Here is an 18,976-nt window from a genome sequence, read left to right as displayed (position 1 = left end):
TATGCTGTCAGCCAATGTAGAACAGGGGAAAAAAAAAAAATAGTTAGCTGATGCCCTCTCAACCTTGTCTACTCAAAACAACCAAAATTAAGAAGGAAACAAGAGTTATTCTATTTCCTCTCTGTTGGCTTGAGTCACAGCCTGAAAGTTAATTAATCCTAGATGTTCCAGTACTGAGCAAGTAAATGCAATGTGCTATATACGCTCTATGACTGGTCACATCTGTTCAGGTCACTTATCAAGTTTGCTGTGTTAGGTGCTGCAAGGTCAGTACCGTTTGTGAGCTTATGTAATTTATTTGTCATATGTAAATATGTTGGTTTTAACTGTTAATGTGTTAGAATTTTATAGTCAACTGTTTAACTCTGTCAGATGTACGCCCCTGGTTTGCATATGGGACAAGCCTCATTGCATTACAAGCTATATAAAGACCATATTTCTGAATTAATTTGCTTAAGCAGAGAGAAGGAGAATAAATATTTTAAAAAAAGATTAACTACTCTGTCTTCATACCACAACAAAGGAATTAGCAAATATCTAACTTTTCCAATGCAGAAAGACCTGTTAAATTATGGGCCCACAGATTCAGCCCTAGTACATTGGCAAATAATACACACGCTTTTCTACATGTATATGAAACATATCCTGTAAGTTGAATTACTGTCATTTTTATATCCTCTGGATTGACTGACTACAAATCTTCTCCTTTATTTATTGATAGAAATAGACAGGCTAAGCACTATTGAGTTGGCAATGCCATACGGAACATGGAAATCCTGAATTCTCCCTTCTTACCACTAGACAAATTTGCACACAGACACTACACAGAGTTATTCAAGATACCTGTTGAATTGTCTTCGATAACGTGCACAGAAAGAGGGGCACCTCTCTACTTCTAATCTTCCATGAATAAATAAGAGCCCACACCTTCACAAAGGCTGCCCCGTATTTGTTGCACTATGGAAGGACCAGCAGCAGCTCATTTCGGGTCAGGGCTGATGGGAGGGATGGCTCTGAAGTCCAGCCCTTGGGCTGAGTTGTGCAAACATGCTTGTGCTCGCCAGCCAGGGAAGGAGATTCATGCCAAGAGCGGAGGAAGCACGTACACTCACTGTGTCAGAGAGCTGGGAGTGCACAAATGGGAAATCCCTTCCACGTCCAGGTAAAGGTGGGAAGGGGGAAACTACAGCATTTCCCAGGTGAAGAAATGCATACCAGATTGGTGCAAACATGCAGAATTGCTACCAGGGTGGTGCCAAATGTTACACTCCTGCACCATTTGCAATTTGTCCTGTCAACAAGGTAAAACATAGAGTAGCCACTTCCACACTCCTTACTCAGTTTTCAAAGCTCTGAGTTTGCTTTTGTTCTGAGCATTGCCTTCTTGCCTAGACAGAAAATTTTGGTACAGGAAGCCTATTAAATAATTAGGCAGACTCAACAAGCCCTGTTGCTTGTTCATGGCTCAAGCTAGACAAAAATAAATACTTAGACAATTATAGACATGTTTCCTTCTGCTTCCCTCACCAATCGACAAAGTGATTGCAAAATGCGTTCAGGACAAAAAGGCAGATGACAGCTTTCTGCAGAGCCTGGGCTCCTCAGACGTAACTATCCCATCAACGTTCAGCCTGACTAAGCCAGTACAGAAAGAACTTATTATTTTCATGTTATCATTAGTCAAAACCAATAAGTTTCCAATAAACAGGAAAGCAACATGTTCTATATCTATCCCAAAGATAGATATAGAACATGAAATCTATATAAAATAAGGAATATCCAGTTAAGATGTGTAGCAATCAGTGTCTACAGGCATATCTTGCAGACTGTGAAGACAGCTTCTCAACATGCTGTCACTTACCTAAGAACGTCATGTCATGGCCCTTTTTAAGGATTACCTCAACAACTTTATTGAAGGTTGTATTCACTCTAAAAGGTTGACAGTGATAATAAAGCTTCATGCAACGTGCCTTAAACAACATTTAATACTTTAATTTCTGACGAAAGGGGTGTCTTTGGAGCCAAACTCAGATCCAAGCTGGGTTACATTCTGAAGGAACCTCTCTGTTCCCATTAACCACAAACTGACAGTTTTATACCTGTCATCTTCTGACCTTGAGGAGGCCAATGGATTATTTCTAAAGATCACAAAGATCACTAAAAAAAAAAGCAATGTATTTTCTTTAGTGTAAGCCTCAGCTCACTACACCAAATCAAGACATGGAAAACTACAGCTTAAGAGAAGCCAAAGGCAGCTGGGGCCTAATATAGTGCTTAAGGTTACTTGGGATGAAAAAAAAGAGTCTTAGTGTCATGAAAAATGAGCAGCAAACTTAGTTTCCCCCTTGGGAATATGAGCCCTGACACTCACCATTTCTGCGAGATACTGTAGCAACAGGAGGAGTGGTTTTGTGCCTGTTTCCTATCAAACACTTTTGTTTTGAAAACAAGGTGGTTTAAAGCTTATATAATAAATCAAAGTTGTACACTAGATCAGCTGACTGGGTTTCACGAAGTCCCACAACCAGCTAGAGCTCCTCGAAACACTTCCAAGCTACCTTCTCCCCCCTTCTCCTTTTCCTAATGCTCTTAAAATTAGTTTCTCATAATTCCTGGTGTACAAACATTCAGCTACTCGTCTGCCAAATCCCACTGAAGTCCATGCTAATCTGGCTGTTTCCCAGCAAGATGCTGAGCCTTTGAACAAGTAATTAAAAATGGAAAAAAAAAAAAAAACACCAAAACCCCCACATTTTAACAAAGCCATATACAACAGGCCAGTTTCCAGCAAAAAGGAGGAGTTTCAGAAATTACCAACATTAAATAACACTGTCTTCTAGGCAGTTTTAGCCATAATACGAGACTGAGGGTCCAAGACACTTTTTCTGCCTTCCTGGGCAGAAACATAATAATGCTCAATTCTGTGCAAACGAAGTACCACTCTGAAGTTGTTTGAGTACTCCAGTTTGAGACCCAAGATCTAAAAAAAAGACCCAGATTAATATCTGATATGACAGATAAGATTTCTGTGATAAGCAGACCAGATTTCCCTCCTTGCTACCTTAATTCTGGCTTGTCTTTCTATACCCAGCTATATTTGGCAGTATATGTCAATGTGAATTTAGAGAAAATTATAAGAAGGAGTTGAAAGGTACTGTATCTAATCCGTATATGGATGGAGATAATTTTTTCTTTTATCAAGATCTGCAATTATTTTATCAAATGTGCAATTCCTCCACATGCAGAGGAAGTATCGTTTATATCATAGTTCTGCAAGAGATCTACAATCTCCTTACCCAGCTACTATGGCCACTTCATCAGGTTGGCCCAACTTCGAGCTTTCCCACATATCAAATGTGTGGAGATTGAATTACAGCCTTTCCTCTATACATTTGTTTTGAGTTCTTCAAAGACATTTCCAGTTTATTACATTATTTGTGTGTTTTTCCTTTTTAACACTTCTTCAGATCAGCTGCTTTATTTTAATCGTCCTTACTTTTGTATGCAACACTCCCCCCTGTCCTCTGAGGATTTCATCCAGCATATAGTCATCTACTGTTGTGTAACTATCTTGAACTCTTCTCAGCTGACGTTTTTCCTGACTCTTGTTTAGAATCCAGAAAAAACTTTTCATTCTCTGGAGCAGCATGAGTGTTTCTAATGGATGGTGTGGGAATTACCAGTATTCCCTACTCAACACAGCAGGTGATAAAGTATTTATAGACTCATATTGTACTTAAAAAAATCATAGTTTAAAAATAGAGACATTTGTACAGTCCCAAATTATTAGTTCCCCACTAACTCCTACACAATAATGGTTAGGGTAAGATGCACAATTACATTTGCAATGCATAATTAAAGTACAGCTGCTTAACAAGTTGTCACACAGCAGTTGAGACACAATATTGTTCGTGTACTGGATGCCTGATGGCAGCATGCAGGGCTTTTAGCTGGGTGGCTCTGGTTGTAGCTGAGATGAAGATGTTACCCTTTCACTGCTCCTAGGTTTGATCCTGCTTCTTCACTCGTATCTAGGAGGACAATAGCTGGGCACATTCGTCACCCCGTCCTTTCCACACAGCCCAGGCTAAAAGCTAACCCGGGTCATAGCTGGGCAAGGGAGTGACTACACTCACTGTTATGATGACAAATTTTACAAGAGCACAAATACCTCATTCTGGCTCAGCTGCAGTCAGACACATCTGCTTGTCACACATCTGCCTGAAGCTCTAAATTGTCTTGTGTCACTTTTGTTGCAGACTAAAACCACATGCAGACAAATAACACATGCACACTTGCTAAGCCTGAAACCATCCGAGTTACTTCTTTTAGTCTCTTGGGATATTTCTGTCTTAAGAGATTTGAGGGATGACACTGATCACTTTAGCAAACAGCAATGATGAATTATGGTGTTCCCAAATCCCTTCTGATTTCCCCACCTCACTCTTTTGTGGGGATAACCAGCCAGGGAGCTTTTAAACTATAGTTCCCTAAGCAATCAGTGCAATGAAACGTGCATGCATCTTGGCTGCTTGCACATAAAACTTACTACTTTAGTTTAAACCTGCTTCTGTTGGCAAAGCAAACCACCACAGGGTGCACTAATGAGGGAAAGTGCAGCAGAAGCAAAAGGACCTTCTTAGCAGGAGTAATGCAGAATACTTTGAAGGAGGCCATTTCTTTGCCCAGAATAAAGATTCAGAGCTAGAGAACACAAGTCCCACACTAGCCTTAGAGAGAAGACCTAGTTCAGCCACAGCTGCTCTGCTCAAAGCATAAATGAATTCACAAAGTTCTCCAGCCTCTGCAGCAAGTCAGGTAACAGCGATTGCTTGTGGGCTTAGCAAATAATAATTATGTTCCATGCTACTCTGACAGAACATTAATACTAAAACTGCCACAAGAACATTACTAGGATGAAAACCTGGGAAACCCATAATGAAAAGGAAACATTATGCTACGATGACGAAAATACAGTAATTTATGTTAAACTGTTGCCTGAAGTGAGGTTTTTTTCCTAGCCACATCTAATTTATACTTATCAATGCAAGCACCTTTCCATAATCAATGGCTTTATTATTCTGAAAAGCAAAAGCCAACTCAAAATGTTACATTAAATTGATAGACAGGGCTAGCCAGGGGGGAAGATTAGGTACAAATTGTTCACAGATGTATTTTTTAAATTATTATTGGCCATGTTCCACAGAACAGAGGGAAGGGAGGAGTGGGAGGAGGGAATAAAGAGAAGGGAATCTGAAACTTACTGGTTGACCTCCCCACCATCTGTGATTGAATTTCTCTCGCCCTCGAAGACTGAAGCTGGCATCAAACACTGGGTCATACATCGAATTGCCAACAATTCCATGTGATTCAGGATAGAGTCCCTTTGTGCAAAAGTAGATTAATTAGTTAAACTCTAATGCACACAAATCCAGCTCTTCACAGCTATCTGCAAATACCACTAAATGATTTTAAAACAGGTATCTTTCTAACTGCACACCAGAAAAGGCTGTATTTTTAAGATAAGCACATTTAAAACTGGCTGTAGTAATGAAAGCAGTAGGAGATGATTGAATTATGCTAAAAAGCACAAAAACTCCTGTTACTTGATACTTTGAAGTACTTTCTCACTGCTTAAAAGTTAGTTTGAGGCCATCTAAAGTAAGCAAAAGTTTATGAAAAGAAGATTGATTTGAACTTTCAGTTCCTCTTCATGAATTCCCTTTCTGGAAACAGTAATTCATTCTCTGGTTGCAAGAGTAACACTTAGCGCTTCCATTTTATAATGTTTTATCTTCACCAGAGCCTTTGTGAGATAAGTTATTTCCAAGAAAAAAAAGTGAGGCAAGTCACCCAAAGCTATGGCCTTATATCACAATTTGTCCAGCAGCAAAGGCAATGTAAGAGGTTTCTGGTATTATCCCTTTCGCCCAGGCTTCTCCCATCCTTTGTTTATCTGTCCCTTCCTTTTTCCTCCCATTTAACATGTGTTCAGAGGCGGCAGGAATCAAAAAAAAGGAGGAGAAAAAAAAAATGCAGCTGCAGGTAGGAAGTCCCTTGGCCCAGCTTTGAGAGCACTGTCACTGTCACCCAGGAGCATTTGCATCCCAGAGTGGAGACGGTTACTCCACTGAAGGAACAACTGTTGGTTGTGTTCTGAGTAGGATTTCAGGGCTATTATTTTCCCCCTAGAAAAGCTGGCACCTGTAATTACACAGCAGTACAAATAGCTGCAAAAGCAGGTATAAGAAAGAACAGGAAAGCTACAACACAGTGTATAGTGGTGAGATACACTTTATCTCAGGACTTAAAAATACTGAAGAAAATTCTTAACATAACTGCAGGCCAAAGAGAAAACAAAACAAACAAACAACACAAAAACAAACAAAAAAAACCCCTTGCTTCCCACAACCCTCACATTTCTACTGCAATACAACATTTTATCATCAAAAAGTCCTTCCCAGGGACTTACTGTAGCAAGAGTATACAAGTTGGGGAAGGTTTTTGTAGGATAGACAGGTCTCATGTAAGGAGAATGTGTTCCGCAAGATCCTGAAAAAAATCGATAGGGAAAGCAAACATTAGAAAGTGAAGCTCTCAGAAGAAATTGGTTAAATTTTAACTGATTTAAATGAACATTCTGCTGCTTAACATTGGTAGGCCTTCCTGTAAGACAGTAGTAAATCCACTTGTGCACTCTTTGTACTTCACAGCAAATAACTGAAATAATGCAGCCAGAGTACTACAGAACCAGCTGCATTTCCACAGAGTGTGTTCTTTCTGAGCTAGCCTCCTTTCAGAGACATTGGAAGTATCTTGCTAAGTAAAACAACATGAGAAAATGCAGGCTAATTTTAAGGGACAAATATACTAAAGCCACAGTTTCACAATGAGCTTTGGCCGCAGAACCTCAGACAGCTACACAAATGTGAGGGTCAACACGTATACGCTGACTTCTGTTACTCAATCAACATTGAAAACAACTGGGCTGCAAGAGATTGTCTTTTGTTTATTGTAAGAAAAGAGATATACTCACTCAGTTTTTCAATATTGGGCATGACCTTGTTCCCTTTTTTCATATATGATGCGCGGAAACCATCAACAGAGAAGATAATCAAAGGAGGCCGAACAAAGCTAAAGGCAAAAGCAGCAGGTGTGAAAGGCAAAATTTCAATTTATTTTGTTTTATTTCCACTTGCTCACTGAGACTCCAGAGAATCTAAAGTACAGTTACTGCATATGCTGTATGTCTATAGAAGACTTCTTTCCTGAGTAGCTAAAAGCATATAGCCCAAAAAGTCGTCTGTACAGAAGTAGATGGCAAAGTAAAATAAGTATGCATGAGTACCCACCCTAGCATACAATCTGTAGTTAAAAACCACATGTCTCGTGGCAGCTGGCCTTCTCTCTCCGCAAACAGAAGCATGTGGCATTTTGAGTGTGCTCTGAGAATCAGAGCTCGTTCTCACATAGTAAAGATGACAGTATTTCAGGTTATTTCATTACATTTTTTTTTCCTAATGCTACTGAGAGTTGACACTGAGCAGGCAGAGATGTGTCCTGGATGGACACACCTGGGCTTTTAATGTTAGTCATCTGCTGTGGGGGTAAGCAGCTGTCACTGTCACCAAGAGAAGTAGGGGCTCCTATCTCCTCCAGACTATCCTAATGACACAGACCATTGGCCTTGTTGCACTTTGCAGTTGTGTGTAAAACACTTACCCTGCTGGACACTCAGGAGCCTTTATCTCTTCACAGTCATCATCCACCCAGTGGGTTTCTCCTACCAGAAAAGTCACATGGGAGTTTCAACAACAACAACAACAAAATCTGTGGACATATTTATAGGCTTCACAGAAAGTGTCAAAAAAAGAAAGTCTAGTTCCAGTTAATAGACTGTCTTGCCTTACTTCCCATGAGTAATGAACAGGTCTTTTCACAACGCTGAACAAATTATCTGGTTATACTCCATTCAACAAGAACATCCAAACCTGCACTCCTAGGACTAGTTCTTAAAACTAGAATTTAAAGTATCCTTTTGACCACAGGACACAGTAGTAATGCTTTAGGCACAGTGGTAGTGCTGCTTCTGGCCGTGAATTCCCACCCCCTTCCCCACCAGCTCTGCTGTCTCCATGAGCTGATTCAGCTGGCTAAAGACACAAAACAAAATTCATTCCAGGAAAGAAAAACAACCCTAAATAGTTTCCAGCTTGTTTAGAGAGCTGATCAGCTCATGGATCAGGTGAAATTCAAACACAGCTAAAAAAAGCATTAATACTCTTTCAGAGCCAGATTAGTTAAAATTACTTTATGTAATCAACTATTTTCTTAAGGTTTTCACTGCTGAATGCTGACTATAGAGTGGCTTATGACTTGCACTTTCACAGGTCAATTGAAAAACAAATTATTAGCTAATGAGGCTCACTTCCTGAACCTGACACTATTAAAGGAACTGCAGTTCAATTAAAAGAACAAAACAAAAAGCACCATAGAAAAGATCTGCAGGAAACATGTACTGCAGCAATTCCAGCTGACCATGACAGGAGGTGGAGGGACAATTTCCAAGAAAACAAAACAAAACAAAACACAACGCAAAACTAAACACACACACAATCCTCAGCTAGGCAAATGCACGAATAAAGAGGAAACACTGTTCTCACATAAGGCTTACTCCTGTCAGAGTGCCAGGGTCATTGAGATAATTGGTTATTAGCCAATTAAACAAAGATTATGTATATTAAAGCTGGAGACATGTAAATTCATCTATTTTGACCCTTGCAAGAGGAAGCTCACAAAAAAAGGCAGTAACAAAGCTATACCAGTATTTAGGTGGTCTGAGCCTTGGGTTTCTTTGGGAAGGGAAAGAACAATCTGTGGGGACCTGCTGGAAGATACATATTTTATTTGGATTCCTAACAGGACAACTCAGGTAAAGAAGAAAAGCCCATTTTCGGTGTATAGATCTGGACTGTTATAGTTTTCTGACCATTTACAGTTGGTCAAAATGGTGTGGAAGAAAAATTTCAAACTCTAACCCTTCCACCAGTAAAGTTAATCAATGAAAAAAATAAGAACTAGCCAAGATACGAAAGCGAGAACCTTTAGAGCTCATTATCAAGCATCAGAAGACTTTATCTGAATGGGAGACATTACAGAAGGTAGGACACACTCCAAAGGATCAGGACAGAAGATGAAAATTAAGCCTTCACAGCACATTCGCCCACCAACCAGTGCCAGCTGTACAGCAGCCATGGTGTGCCTAGAAGGTGACATGGTCATCCGAAGGCCGTTCTCGCTACTCCTCCCATGAGAAACAAAGCCTACAGATATTAGGCCAAGTAGTTTGAACAGCAGCTTCTGTGGTGGGGGTGGGGACAGGTCTTTGCGGCAGAGATAACATATCTAGGAATGCTCCATTCTGAAACCATCAGATTTCCCTGCTTTCCCTGGGATGCAGACAAATGCATCTGAACAGTTTTGTATTTCACTTTAAACTCTTCTTTATCCACCTATGCCTCTTCTCTTTCTATCAGTATCTCTACAGGCAAAGACAATATCCTTCTGCCATCAAAAAATTAGAAGTATTCACTTCTGCTAGTGCCCCAAAAATTACAAATGCTATTCCCCATTCTTCCCCCCCTCTTCTGAAAAATTAGAGCAAACCAAGGAGAGGGTTCCTCCTGTAGAAGAAAACTCTTTACCCACAGGGCTGCCTTCTGTCGGGTTTGGAAAGATAAGAGGTAGAAAGACCAAAGCCGTACCTTTGCAAACGACTTGGTAATTAGTACAACAATCTCCTCTACTTAAGCAGTCTTCAGAGCAGTGACAAGCATTGTCATCATTCCTGGTTTCTCCACAGCGATCTTTGGTACATTCCCAGCCTCGAGCTAAAATATGCACAAGGTAAGCAAGAATGAGAGATTATAATCAAAACAAAAAGTACTCACTCAAGCCATAATGACAACACTCTAGTCGTTAAAGTTGGATGTAAAGTTTATGGCCCCATTTTAGTGATTTCAAGACCTCTGAAGTAGGCATGTCAACCAGAAACAAAAAGGACTCCTGTGTCCCGCAAGTGCAGGAGGGCTCCTCCACCCACACACAAGTGCTTCTGCTACCCTCAGGTGCTGTGCTCCAGGCTTTGTACAACCTCAGTGCCAGAAGAAGTGGAAAGGAGGAGACAAGAAAGGATCTTGACAGATAAATAGTGGAGCCTGAAGCACAAACTAAGAATTCTGGTGTTTCTTAGGTAATCCATTCTTCAATTCCCAACTACTTAAGTCCTCAAATTCAATCTGTAGGAAATAAGAGAGAGTTGAAAAGAGACTATGTGGATGCAAATTGATGCTTAACTCCCACCAGTTCCTCACCCACAGGGTGAGATTCAGCACCAACTGCAAAGTTATGAGAACAAGAGCTGTTCTTCAAGGAAGAGCATGGCACAGATGCCTTAAAACACTCCAGCTCTTCTCATCTTGTGAATGAAATTAGGATCTAAGGGCCTGACTAAATAAGGGTGCTCTCTCAGGGGTACTACATTGCTGTAGTTTAGAATAGGGCCTAAGGATGTAAGCGTATGGTTTTCCACATCCTGGCCCAGCCAACTAGAAACTTTAAAAACAACTTCTGAGAACATGCACCCAGTAAAAACACATCACATCAGAGCAATGCCTTTTACCCCCTTTTCTCCTTTCTCATTTGTTTTTTTTTTTTTGTTTTATAAATATGTAATTTTTACAGACTGTACATGTGATAGTTGCCTTAATAAATGCCAATGGGAACACATGACAATTCACACAACAGTCCCAAGAGCTATGCAGGTGTCCATACACATATGTGGTCATGGTGCACTGCACATAGGAGGCTGAGGAACTGAAAATCTACCCTTTGGTAGCAAACATCTTGTGTTGTGCTGAAAGTCTCCAAGAAGAACATCTCATTCTACAGTTATTTACATCAGGAGCAAACCAGCATCAGCCTAAAATGCAGAAGTTTTCGGCCTGGAACCAAAGTAGTTTTTCATACTGGATTAGCTCACCATTTTTTGGTACCAAGTTATTAAAATAATATCATTACAATAGAACTGGAGAAGTCAGGACTCTCAAGCATGGCACATCCATGGGTAACGATATTTTTAACCACTAGACTTCTCTATTGGCTGCTTAGTAAGTGTGATTCTTTGATAAATCAATGAAATGTTTAATGGCAAAAGTAGAAGGCACCTGTGTCAACTCTGACCACTGTGCAAACATTCAAGGAGATGGGTACAACTAATAATTTAAATGCACTATGCTAAGAAGTGAAACATAACTCATGGCTGGCTTTGAAGTTTTCCTTGCCTATGACTCATGAAAAAAAAAAAAAAAAAAAAAAAAAGAAGAAAATGAACCCAGTTCTGTATTTCCATTCCCCAGGGTTCAATGAACTGAAGTCAAACGTTTTTACCTGTATGTTATAAGCATTTTGGCATCTGGAAATCAGAGTCTGGGGCAAGGGTAACAAGCCCGGCCTGTCACCTCCGGCTTGCTCCAAGAGGACCCACATCACTTGAAACACTCCTCACTTCCAAGGCACCTTCATGAGAAACTGCAATGCACAGCCCACAAGTGAGCAAGAATTGCTCCAATATGAAGTTATCACTTGGGAGAAAAAAAGGGTGGTTGACCCAGACTGACCAATCTCCAACCTTTACCACTGCTTTTCTCACTGTAACCTGGTGGTCAGACTGGTGCCTGAACACTGATTATTGCTTTTAATTGAGTATCAAATATCTACTTTTCATGTAATATGAATAATAATCTGCTTTTTCTGCCCTGGAAACCATAGCCCAAGCCCAGCAGTGAGGAGCGAGAGCTGCCTATCCCTATTGCTCCTCCCAAGGAAACATGGGCTGCATTTTGGGCTGAGCTGAGCCTGCCCGGCAAGGCAAGGTGAGGTGAGGAGGAGAGGGAACACTGGTTTATCAGGCAGATTCTGACCCCTGGCGTGAACCAGGTATCAGCAGTGCCTGGTGGTGTGAGACAGGAGACCCATCATACCTGTCTTTAAGCACAGCTCATCAAAGTCGAAGCAGCAGCTGTTGTAGCTCTTGCACAGGTTGTCACAGCGGCAGCCAGGAGGCTCTGCCTCTTGAAGTTCAAAGCATCTGTTTTTGCAGGAGCCAGAGGTGCTGATCCAGGGGGAATCTGACAGGACTGTGTGGAACAAGAAACAGGGCAACATCTGTTAGGCTGGCAGCGGTGGGATGGGCGGCTCAGCCCTGAGCCACTCGGATGAGTGAGACCTCAGGTGCCTGCTATGGGAAAGGGAAGAGAGCAGGGAGAGGAGAAGGGTTGCTTGAAGTAACAAAACCAAACAAACAGAAAAAAAGAACAAATTTGAAAAAGGTTGCTCTTTTGGGGAATTAAAAAAAAAAAAAAGGCAGGGAGGTGGAAAGGAGGAAGAAGCCCTGATAATGTTCTGAAAAGAAATAGCCCTGGCTTTACCTCTGTAACAATCAAGCAATCATTAGTAGAAAAGTACTGAAATCTCCAAGGCCCCACTCCAGGGGCTGCAGCTATTCCTCAGAAGTAGGCTTTTGTTTTCAGAAAAACCAAGTGACATTTTCATGGCTGGCTGGGCAGTTTGCATAGGAAAGGACGGCAATTAATCTACATGCAGTCAGCAGAACTTGGTTTGGTATTCTGGAAGGCGCCAAATCAATGTCAAGTGTGAAAGAAAACTATAAACTAACGGAGAAGCGAAGCAAGGCTTTTTGGTGGGCTTCTGCAGAGTATTCAATTATAAAATATTAAGAAAATATAGACTTATGTAAGAAATCAATATACTTGATGTGTAAAACTAAATTGAGGACTGCCAGACTGAAAACCATTAATAAAGTATTAGACATCAATCTGTTTATTAGTAGGGCCCTTACTGTCAAAGCTGATATGTACTTCTCTGCTTTTTTCTCAAGACTTAGCATTTTATATATTCTATATACTTTTCCTATAAGACAATCCTACATAGCATCTAATATGAAGTAGGAAAATTGTATGCTACTCTCTAGGGTTAATTGTATTTTATGAAATAAAATAACAACTGTATGTTATTCTTTAAAAACAGAGGTATTCCAAGGAAAATTTCACAATGCCTTCTGTTCCTGGAGAGACCTATTGAAATTATGTCTTTGAAATTGTCTTGGGGTTTGTTTTCTTTTAAACCATGGTTTGGTTTTGGCAAACCATGATTAGCAGTATGATTTTAAGAGGATTGATGCAATGGCATTTTTGGGAAACAGTTGCTCTGTTCTTCTCTTACATATTTTTCCCCGAATCTTTTACATAGCTGAAAGCTTAGTCTCCACATAAACCGAGGGGAAATCTCTTCGCAAACAAGATGGCATTATCCCAACACTGTGAGAATGGATGGAAAAGAAGATGAAGGGAGAGTTTGGAGGTGACCTTGTAGTAGCTGATGTCCCATCAGCTCCCATCCCCAGCACTACTACTCCATCACTGCCCTTGGAGTGGCACTGGCACTGGTTGGACACCAATATAAACTACTACAGGGAGCAAACCTGGCAGCAAATCAACCCTACAGCAAGATAATAAGCAAGAAAAACAAACCTACCATGGCTGCAGTCATGGATCATGGCAGTGGCAATGCACATGTGTATGACTTCTAGAAAACGTAGTAGTAGACAACTGTGTCTCTCTCTCTCTGCCTTTGTGTTTTCTTCAGTCAGGTCAGTAATTCTCAGAGCAAGTAACGTCATACACACTGTGAAGTCAGAGCCTCCAGGTACATACCCTGCAAGCATGCTCTTAATGAGTCATCAATATTTTGGCCATCTGGAGTTCTAAGGAGCTAAAGGTCATGTATCTATGCTGGCAACACACAGATCAGTCTTTTCTTTGCTCACATAAATAGGTCAAAAAGCTATGTTAGAAATTAATCACATGAAAAGTGTTTCAAAGCATGCTGACACTCAGATATTCAGATAGATAAAGTCTTGTTCCTTATTCTTAATGACAGCTGCTTCCTGTCAAATGCTTCTGAAAATCTGTTACTAAAAAAATATTTCCATGTTATTTAACCTCTTCTACAACTTTTCTTTTGGAAGCTAGGTAATATGGAATCACAGATCCAGTAAGCTGCAAATCAAAAGTACTGTGGCCTCAAAGGCATTACATACTAGTGCATACACTACCTGTCCCTCACACTGGCATTGCCCTCTTCATTTCAAAGGGATGAGAGGGACGTCATTTCAGAAAGTTAAAAAAATCACATGTCAATATGCATTTAGGAAAGAGAAGGTGTAAATCTGACTGCAGATTACATAAAGGACAAAGTCAACTGCAGCTCAAGGAATGCGTAACTGCTGTAAAGAGCAGCTCATTTATCAGGAAACCACTGGAACAAATTGCCCACAGGCTGTGAAATCTCGCCTTGGAGATTTGGAAGGACAGGTTAGACCAAGATCTGTCAGGAGCACTTCAGTGATAGCTGACTGTGTCTTGGGATATAGAGACGGTCTACATAGCTGTTCAAAGTCCCCTCTAGCTCCATCTTCTGTAACTGCAAGTAGGATTTCCATTTCATAAGAAAGGTGTAGCCTAGCTACCTTGTCTGTTACTTGTTTACATCTCTTGACAACCGCTTTACTACTGATGTGATGAATTACCCCAAATTACTTAGCAAATTCAAGTCACACCTCCTCAGTCAGTGTAGGACACTTTCCATAAAGCAACACGTAGAAGGAGTTGGTTTAATTCCTCTGATCTCCGAAAACATTAAGATCATTCTTTGTTTATCAGCTTGACCTTGCCTTTACAGCCAGACCATGATTTTCAGGTCGTGCACAATGCCATGACATGGGTATTGGTGCATGCAGAATAGTTTGAAAATATATCATAAGGAGCTCAGTCCCTGGCGAGCATTTTCAAACGAACAGAAACCCTGTACAGAACAAATATATGCAATTTCAAAAACCTTTTCAAAATTTCTGCATCATTCCACAGCTCATGCAATCAGACCATGCAGCAGGCAGAAGGACCTCAAAATGAAGATCCTCCTCTCTTTGTTTAATATATAAAGCTTTTCACATTCCACATTCCATGCACTTTTTGCCACCTAAGCTCAAAACAACCATTTGAGGATTGTCTTACGTCATAGCTTAGAGAGAAAAGTTACATAGGGCAATAGTGCCTTCCCAACTCAGTGCATGGAGGTTTTTACATTTCCATTTTAAATGTGTTACATTTACCTTGGAAAGTGCTATATCAGACTACTTGCTCTGATTCTATATGATTACAATATTTAAAAAAAAAAATTAAATCCATTTACTTCCAGTAGTACTTCAGTCATAGGGTTACAGAGTATGAACATTCTTACACAGTCATTACAGGAAGGAGACTACCTGGTAAGGATTTGCCATTTTGGATCCTGTAGATCCTATATGGAAATTATATGGATCAACCAAATACCTACAGAAAACACCTGGAACACCAGTTTTGCTAGATAACATTCATATTATAAACTTGCATTTCATTTTTGCAGAATGTTATTGCCATGAATAAAATTTCCATGAAACATCACAAAGTAAAAAATATATCCTGACTGTTCCAATACAAGAAAGATATGACCCCAGTTTTAATGACATCCTTGAAAATCCAGTGAGACAAGGGACAGAAAAGCTTTAGTGTTTCTCCTTCCAAAATTTAAGCTATCAGCCTATCATGTCCAAGGAACATGCTTCAAGAGACTACTAAGGCCATTTTCCATGAAAGTGATTTCAAAGGTGTCTACAAAGCTCATAAAGCAAATAAGTTACAGAGGCAAAGTTATGAAGAAACAGGAGCCTTGGTTCTCTAAAGTCTTTCAGAAATTTTAAGTAAAAAAAGTATTTCAACAAAATAATTTGTTAGGTACAAATATTAAACATCTCAAATCTATAGAGGCTTATGTACCTGTACACTGTAAAAAGAACAAGATGTGTTTTAGGCACTACGGTAGTTATGTGACTTGCATTTATAAGGGACTAGGAAAAAAGACTCACATTGGGTTTGACTCAAAGAAGAGCTGTATGCTAGATGAAAACTGAATTTTCTTACAATCCTGGCATACCTCTGGAGAAATAACAAATTGGTCTATACAATAATGGTTGGTAAAGAGAGTGTTTTGTCAGTCCAAAATAATTAACTCTAAACATGAAGAAACTTGGAAATAAATAAGCCAAGAGGCAGAGTGAAGTTAAAAAACCATTTATACCAATCCTTTATTCTGAATATTTGATTGCACTGGATTTCTCATGAAGCTGTGCAATCAGGAAAGCTTAAATAATTTCTTTGATCACGGTACTTTTAGTACTTTTACTCTCTCCTTTAGACTAATGTGACTATAATACTTTATCCTTTGCTATCACACCCTTTTTTTTTTTTAAACTACAATAAAAGTAACGAAGCTGCATAAACACAGAAAGGACAAACCCTTCTTTACTTTTCTGTTGTTACACTGTGGACTGGACTACTTCAGTGCCAGGTGCTGGTCCAGTCCCACTTGTAAGCAAATTCTCAGTAGACTACCAAAACTACCCCATTTTCTGCCCTCTTGCAAGCGATCCTGTATTTCTCTCTATTTTCCTGGAATGCTGAGCTAAGCCAAGCCTCCTGCTATTGGAAACAGCTACTGATCCCAGCCCTGGCAGTGTTGAATGTTGCTGGTTGGCTCAGCAGAGCTGGCACTGGTGGCCTGCAATGGGTCCCCAATATCAGACGTTTGGGACTCCAGTAAAAACTGTCCCAGCAGCCCTGCCCTAAAGCCGAGATGGTCACCAGTGAAAACAAAGCACCTGGCAGGCAGGTGTTGGAATACATGAAACGCAAATCCTTCACGTCACTATTACACACACTACGCAACTGCTCTGCAGTCAACACACTACAAGATAAAAATATAAATGTATTTGGTTTTCAATCAATTTTTTTTTTTTTTACTGTTGTATATAGATCAAAAAGCAACAGCCGCTATCATTTTGGCTACCTAAAATGCCTCTGCCCAGTGACCACCAATTCCTGTGAAAGACAGGGAGAGAGGGACACAGATTTGTTTCCAGGAACACAACAAACTCAGGCCCTGGTAAACAAATTTAGAATTAAAATTCATAACCTATCATTACAAATGGGTATTGCAAATGAAACCATTTCACTGCAGTTACATTAACCAGCCCTAAGCCAATGACTACAGGCTTCCTTTCTCCTGCCAAATGAAAGAACAGAGACACAAGTCAAGCCTACTTTTTTTTCTTTAAAAAAAAAAAAAAAAAAAAGACCAGTTTTCCATTTCATATATTTTTCCGCTTGAACTATGCCTGAGCTCACAAAACCCTATACAGCCCCAGAACACAAACAACAGTCCGTCCTGTGGCATGTTCTTGCTTTCCTCCAAAGAAATAAGTAGGAGGCGAAAGAAAACCAGACGACTGGGTGACAGCACATCTGTGCGAACACCTGCTCCGCTCCGCTCCGCTCCCCCCGGCCCTCTCCGCCGTCAGCTGTCTGCCGTCTACTGTTCACAAACCAGCATGACCTCAGGAGCCACAGAAATCCCGAAAGCTTTTCTCACCAGTGCCTCTTGAAAGCATTAATCAAGTTTCCAGAAACCACTTTAATAGCTACCAAAATAAAACCAGTACCCTTAAACCCATCGGGGAGTTTCTCTTAGCTCTAGAAGGAAACTGTGCAGAGCACAAAACAGTAAATGCTACGGAGGAGGTGATGAGATCGGTCTCTGTGAGACTGACAGTGCTCAGTCCTAAAATAAGCTAGATTTTCCGTAGTCACATGCACACAGAGCAAAAGTTTAAGTAAATAGGAGACCTATAGGTGAGTCCCAAAGGTCAACTGACTCAGGCTCGGCGAGTTATTTATTCTTCCCTATATCCTAGAGGGAAAAGGAACAAGCAAACTACTGTTTCAGAGCAAGAGTGGTTTCTAACCACAGTATATAGCACAAGGGTATTGCGATGTACAATTCATGTCTGTTACTGTACCTGATACCGGACCCTCATCCCATTCTTCAGATCTCCTAAATCGATGTGTTGTAAATCCCATGCAGACATTTACTCCAAAGGCAAAAGCAAATAAAGATATAACCTGCAAAAGTAAAACAGCAAAGTGAGCAAACTGGGCAAAAAGCAGGACTTTGGAGCTACGAGCATTACGATTAAAGGGGCAGAGATGTTCCTCTGTACATTCGAGCTCCCCAGCCCTGCAGTTCCCATCACTGAAGCAGCAGCTGACAGCGTCACCGTTGGAGAGTAACACAAACCAGAAGGGGTTTATGAATAAAACATCTCTTTCTGAAGCTGAAACGCTCCTTTTTTTTTTTTTTTTTGTAGGACGACGGGCTACTCCTCCTCTAAAAGCAAACACGCTCCTCTCCTCCCCTACCTGGTGCGAGTGGCCGCAGCCCTTGTGAGCCATAACTAGAGAACTGGCGAGAAACCGGAGCGGCACCGTCCCCTTTTCTTTATAGTGAGCGCAGGGCTCTGTTTGCTCTGGGAGTTCGGGCTATTAGCTACAAGTAATCCCACCTGGTGAGGTTGACAGGCTCGTGTGATTTGTCCAGGGGGTGATTTCATCATGTTTCACTCACAAATCACAGCTCCGACTGCAAGAAGCTCCAGGCATCATCCCCTCGCTGCGCCCTCCCCCCAAACACACACACCCGCTTTTATGTGGTTTCCTCTGGCAGAGCCGGGCTGGCTCCTGCTGCCGCGGCCAAGAGCTGCTCCTGCTCCTTTATTCTCCTCGCAAAAGTAACATGGTTAAAAGAGAAACCAAATGCGTGTCCATCTGGCTCAGAGAAGGAGGGGGAAGCTCACTCGGAGCTGCAAAATGCAAATCGCGATGCCATCCTCCCGTGTCACCCGGCGCTGCGGGCGGTGCGATCGGCGCACGGGGCGACAAGGCGGCCGCAGCTGCTGACCCTGCCG

At 40.9% G+C, this 18,976-nt stretch overlaps 1 protein-coding gene across 1 annotated transcript in view; it reads right to left on the bottom strand.

The window, feature by feature from the left end:
• ENPP2 (ectonucleotide pyrophosphatase/phosphodiesterase 2) overlaps positions 1-18,622 on the bottom strand; it is a gene marked incomplete at its 5' end in the record, with an annotated part of 55,187 nt that extends 36,565 nt beyond the window's left edge. The window contains 10 exon segments of the mRNA XM_082046026.1: positions 5,265-5,384; positions 6,473-6,552; positions 7,037-7,134; positions 7,723-7,783; positions 9,765-9,890; positions 12,042-12,197; positions 18,032-18,134; positions 18,432-18,464; positions 18,466-18,507; positions 18,509-18,622. Coding sequence (XP_081902152.1) covers positions 5,265-5,384; positions 6,473-6,552; positions 7,037-7,134; positions 7,723-7,783; positions 9,765-9,890; positions 12,042-12,197; positions 18,032-18,134; positions 18,432-18,464; positions 18,466-18,507; positions 18,509-18,622 — 933 coding nt within the window.
• Between the last annotated feature and the right edge of the window lie 354 nt (positions 18,623-18,976).

The sequence above is a fragment of the Streptopelia decaocto genome (assembly GCF_964273445.1).
Source record: "Streptopelia decaocto genome assembly, chromosome: 2".
Classification (NCBI taxonomy): domain Eukaryota; kingdom Metazoa; phylum Chordata; class Aves; order Columbiformes; family Columbidae; genus Streptopelia; species Streptopelia decaocto.
The sequence above is the reverse complement of the archived record's forward strand: the minus strand, read 5'-3'. Positions and strand labels throughout refer to the sequence as shown.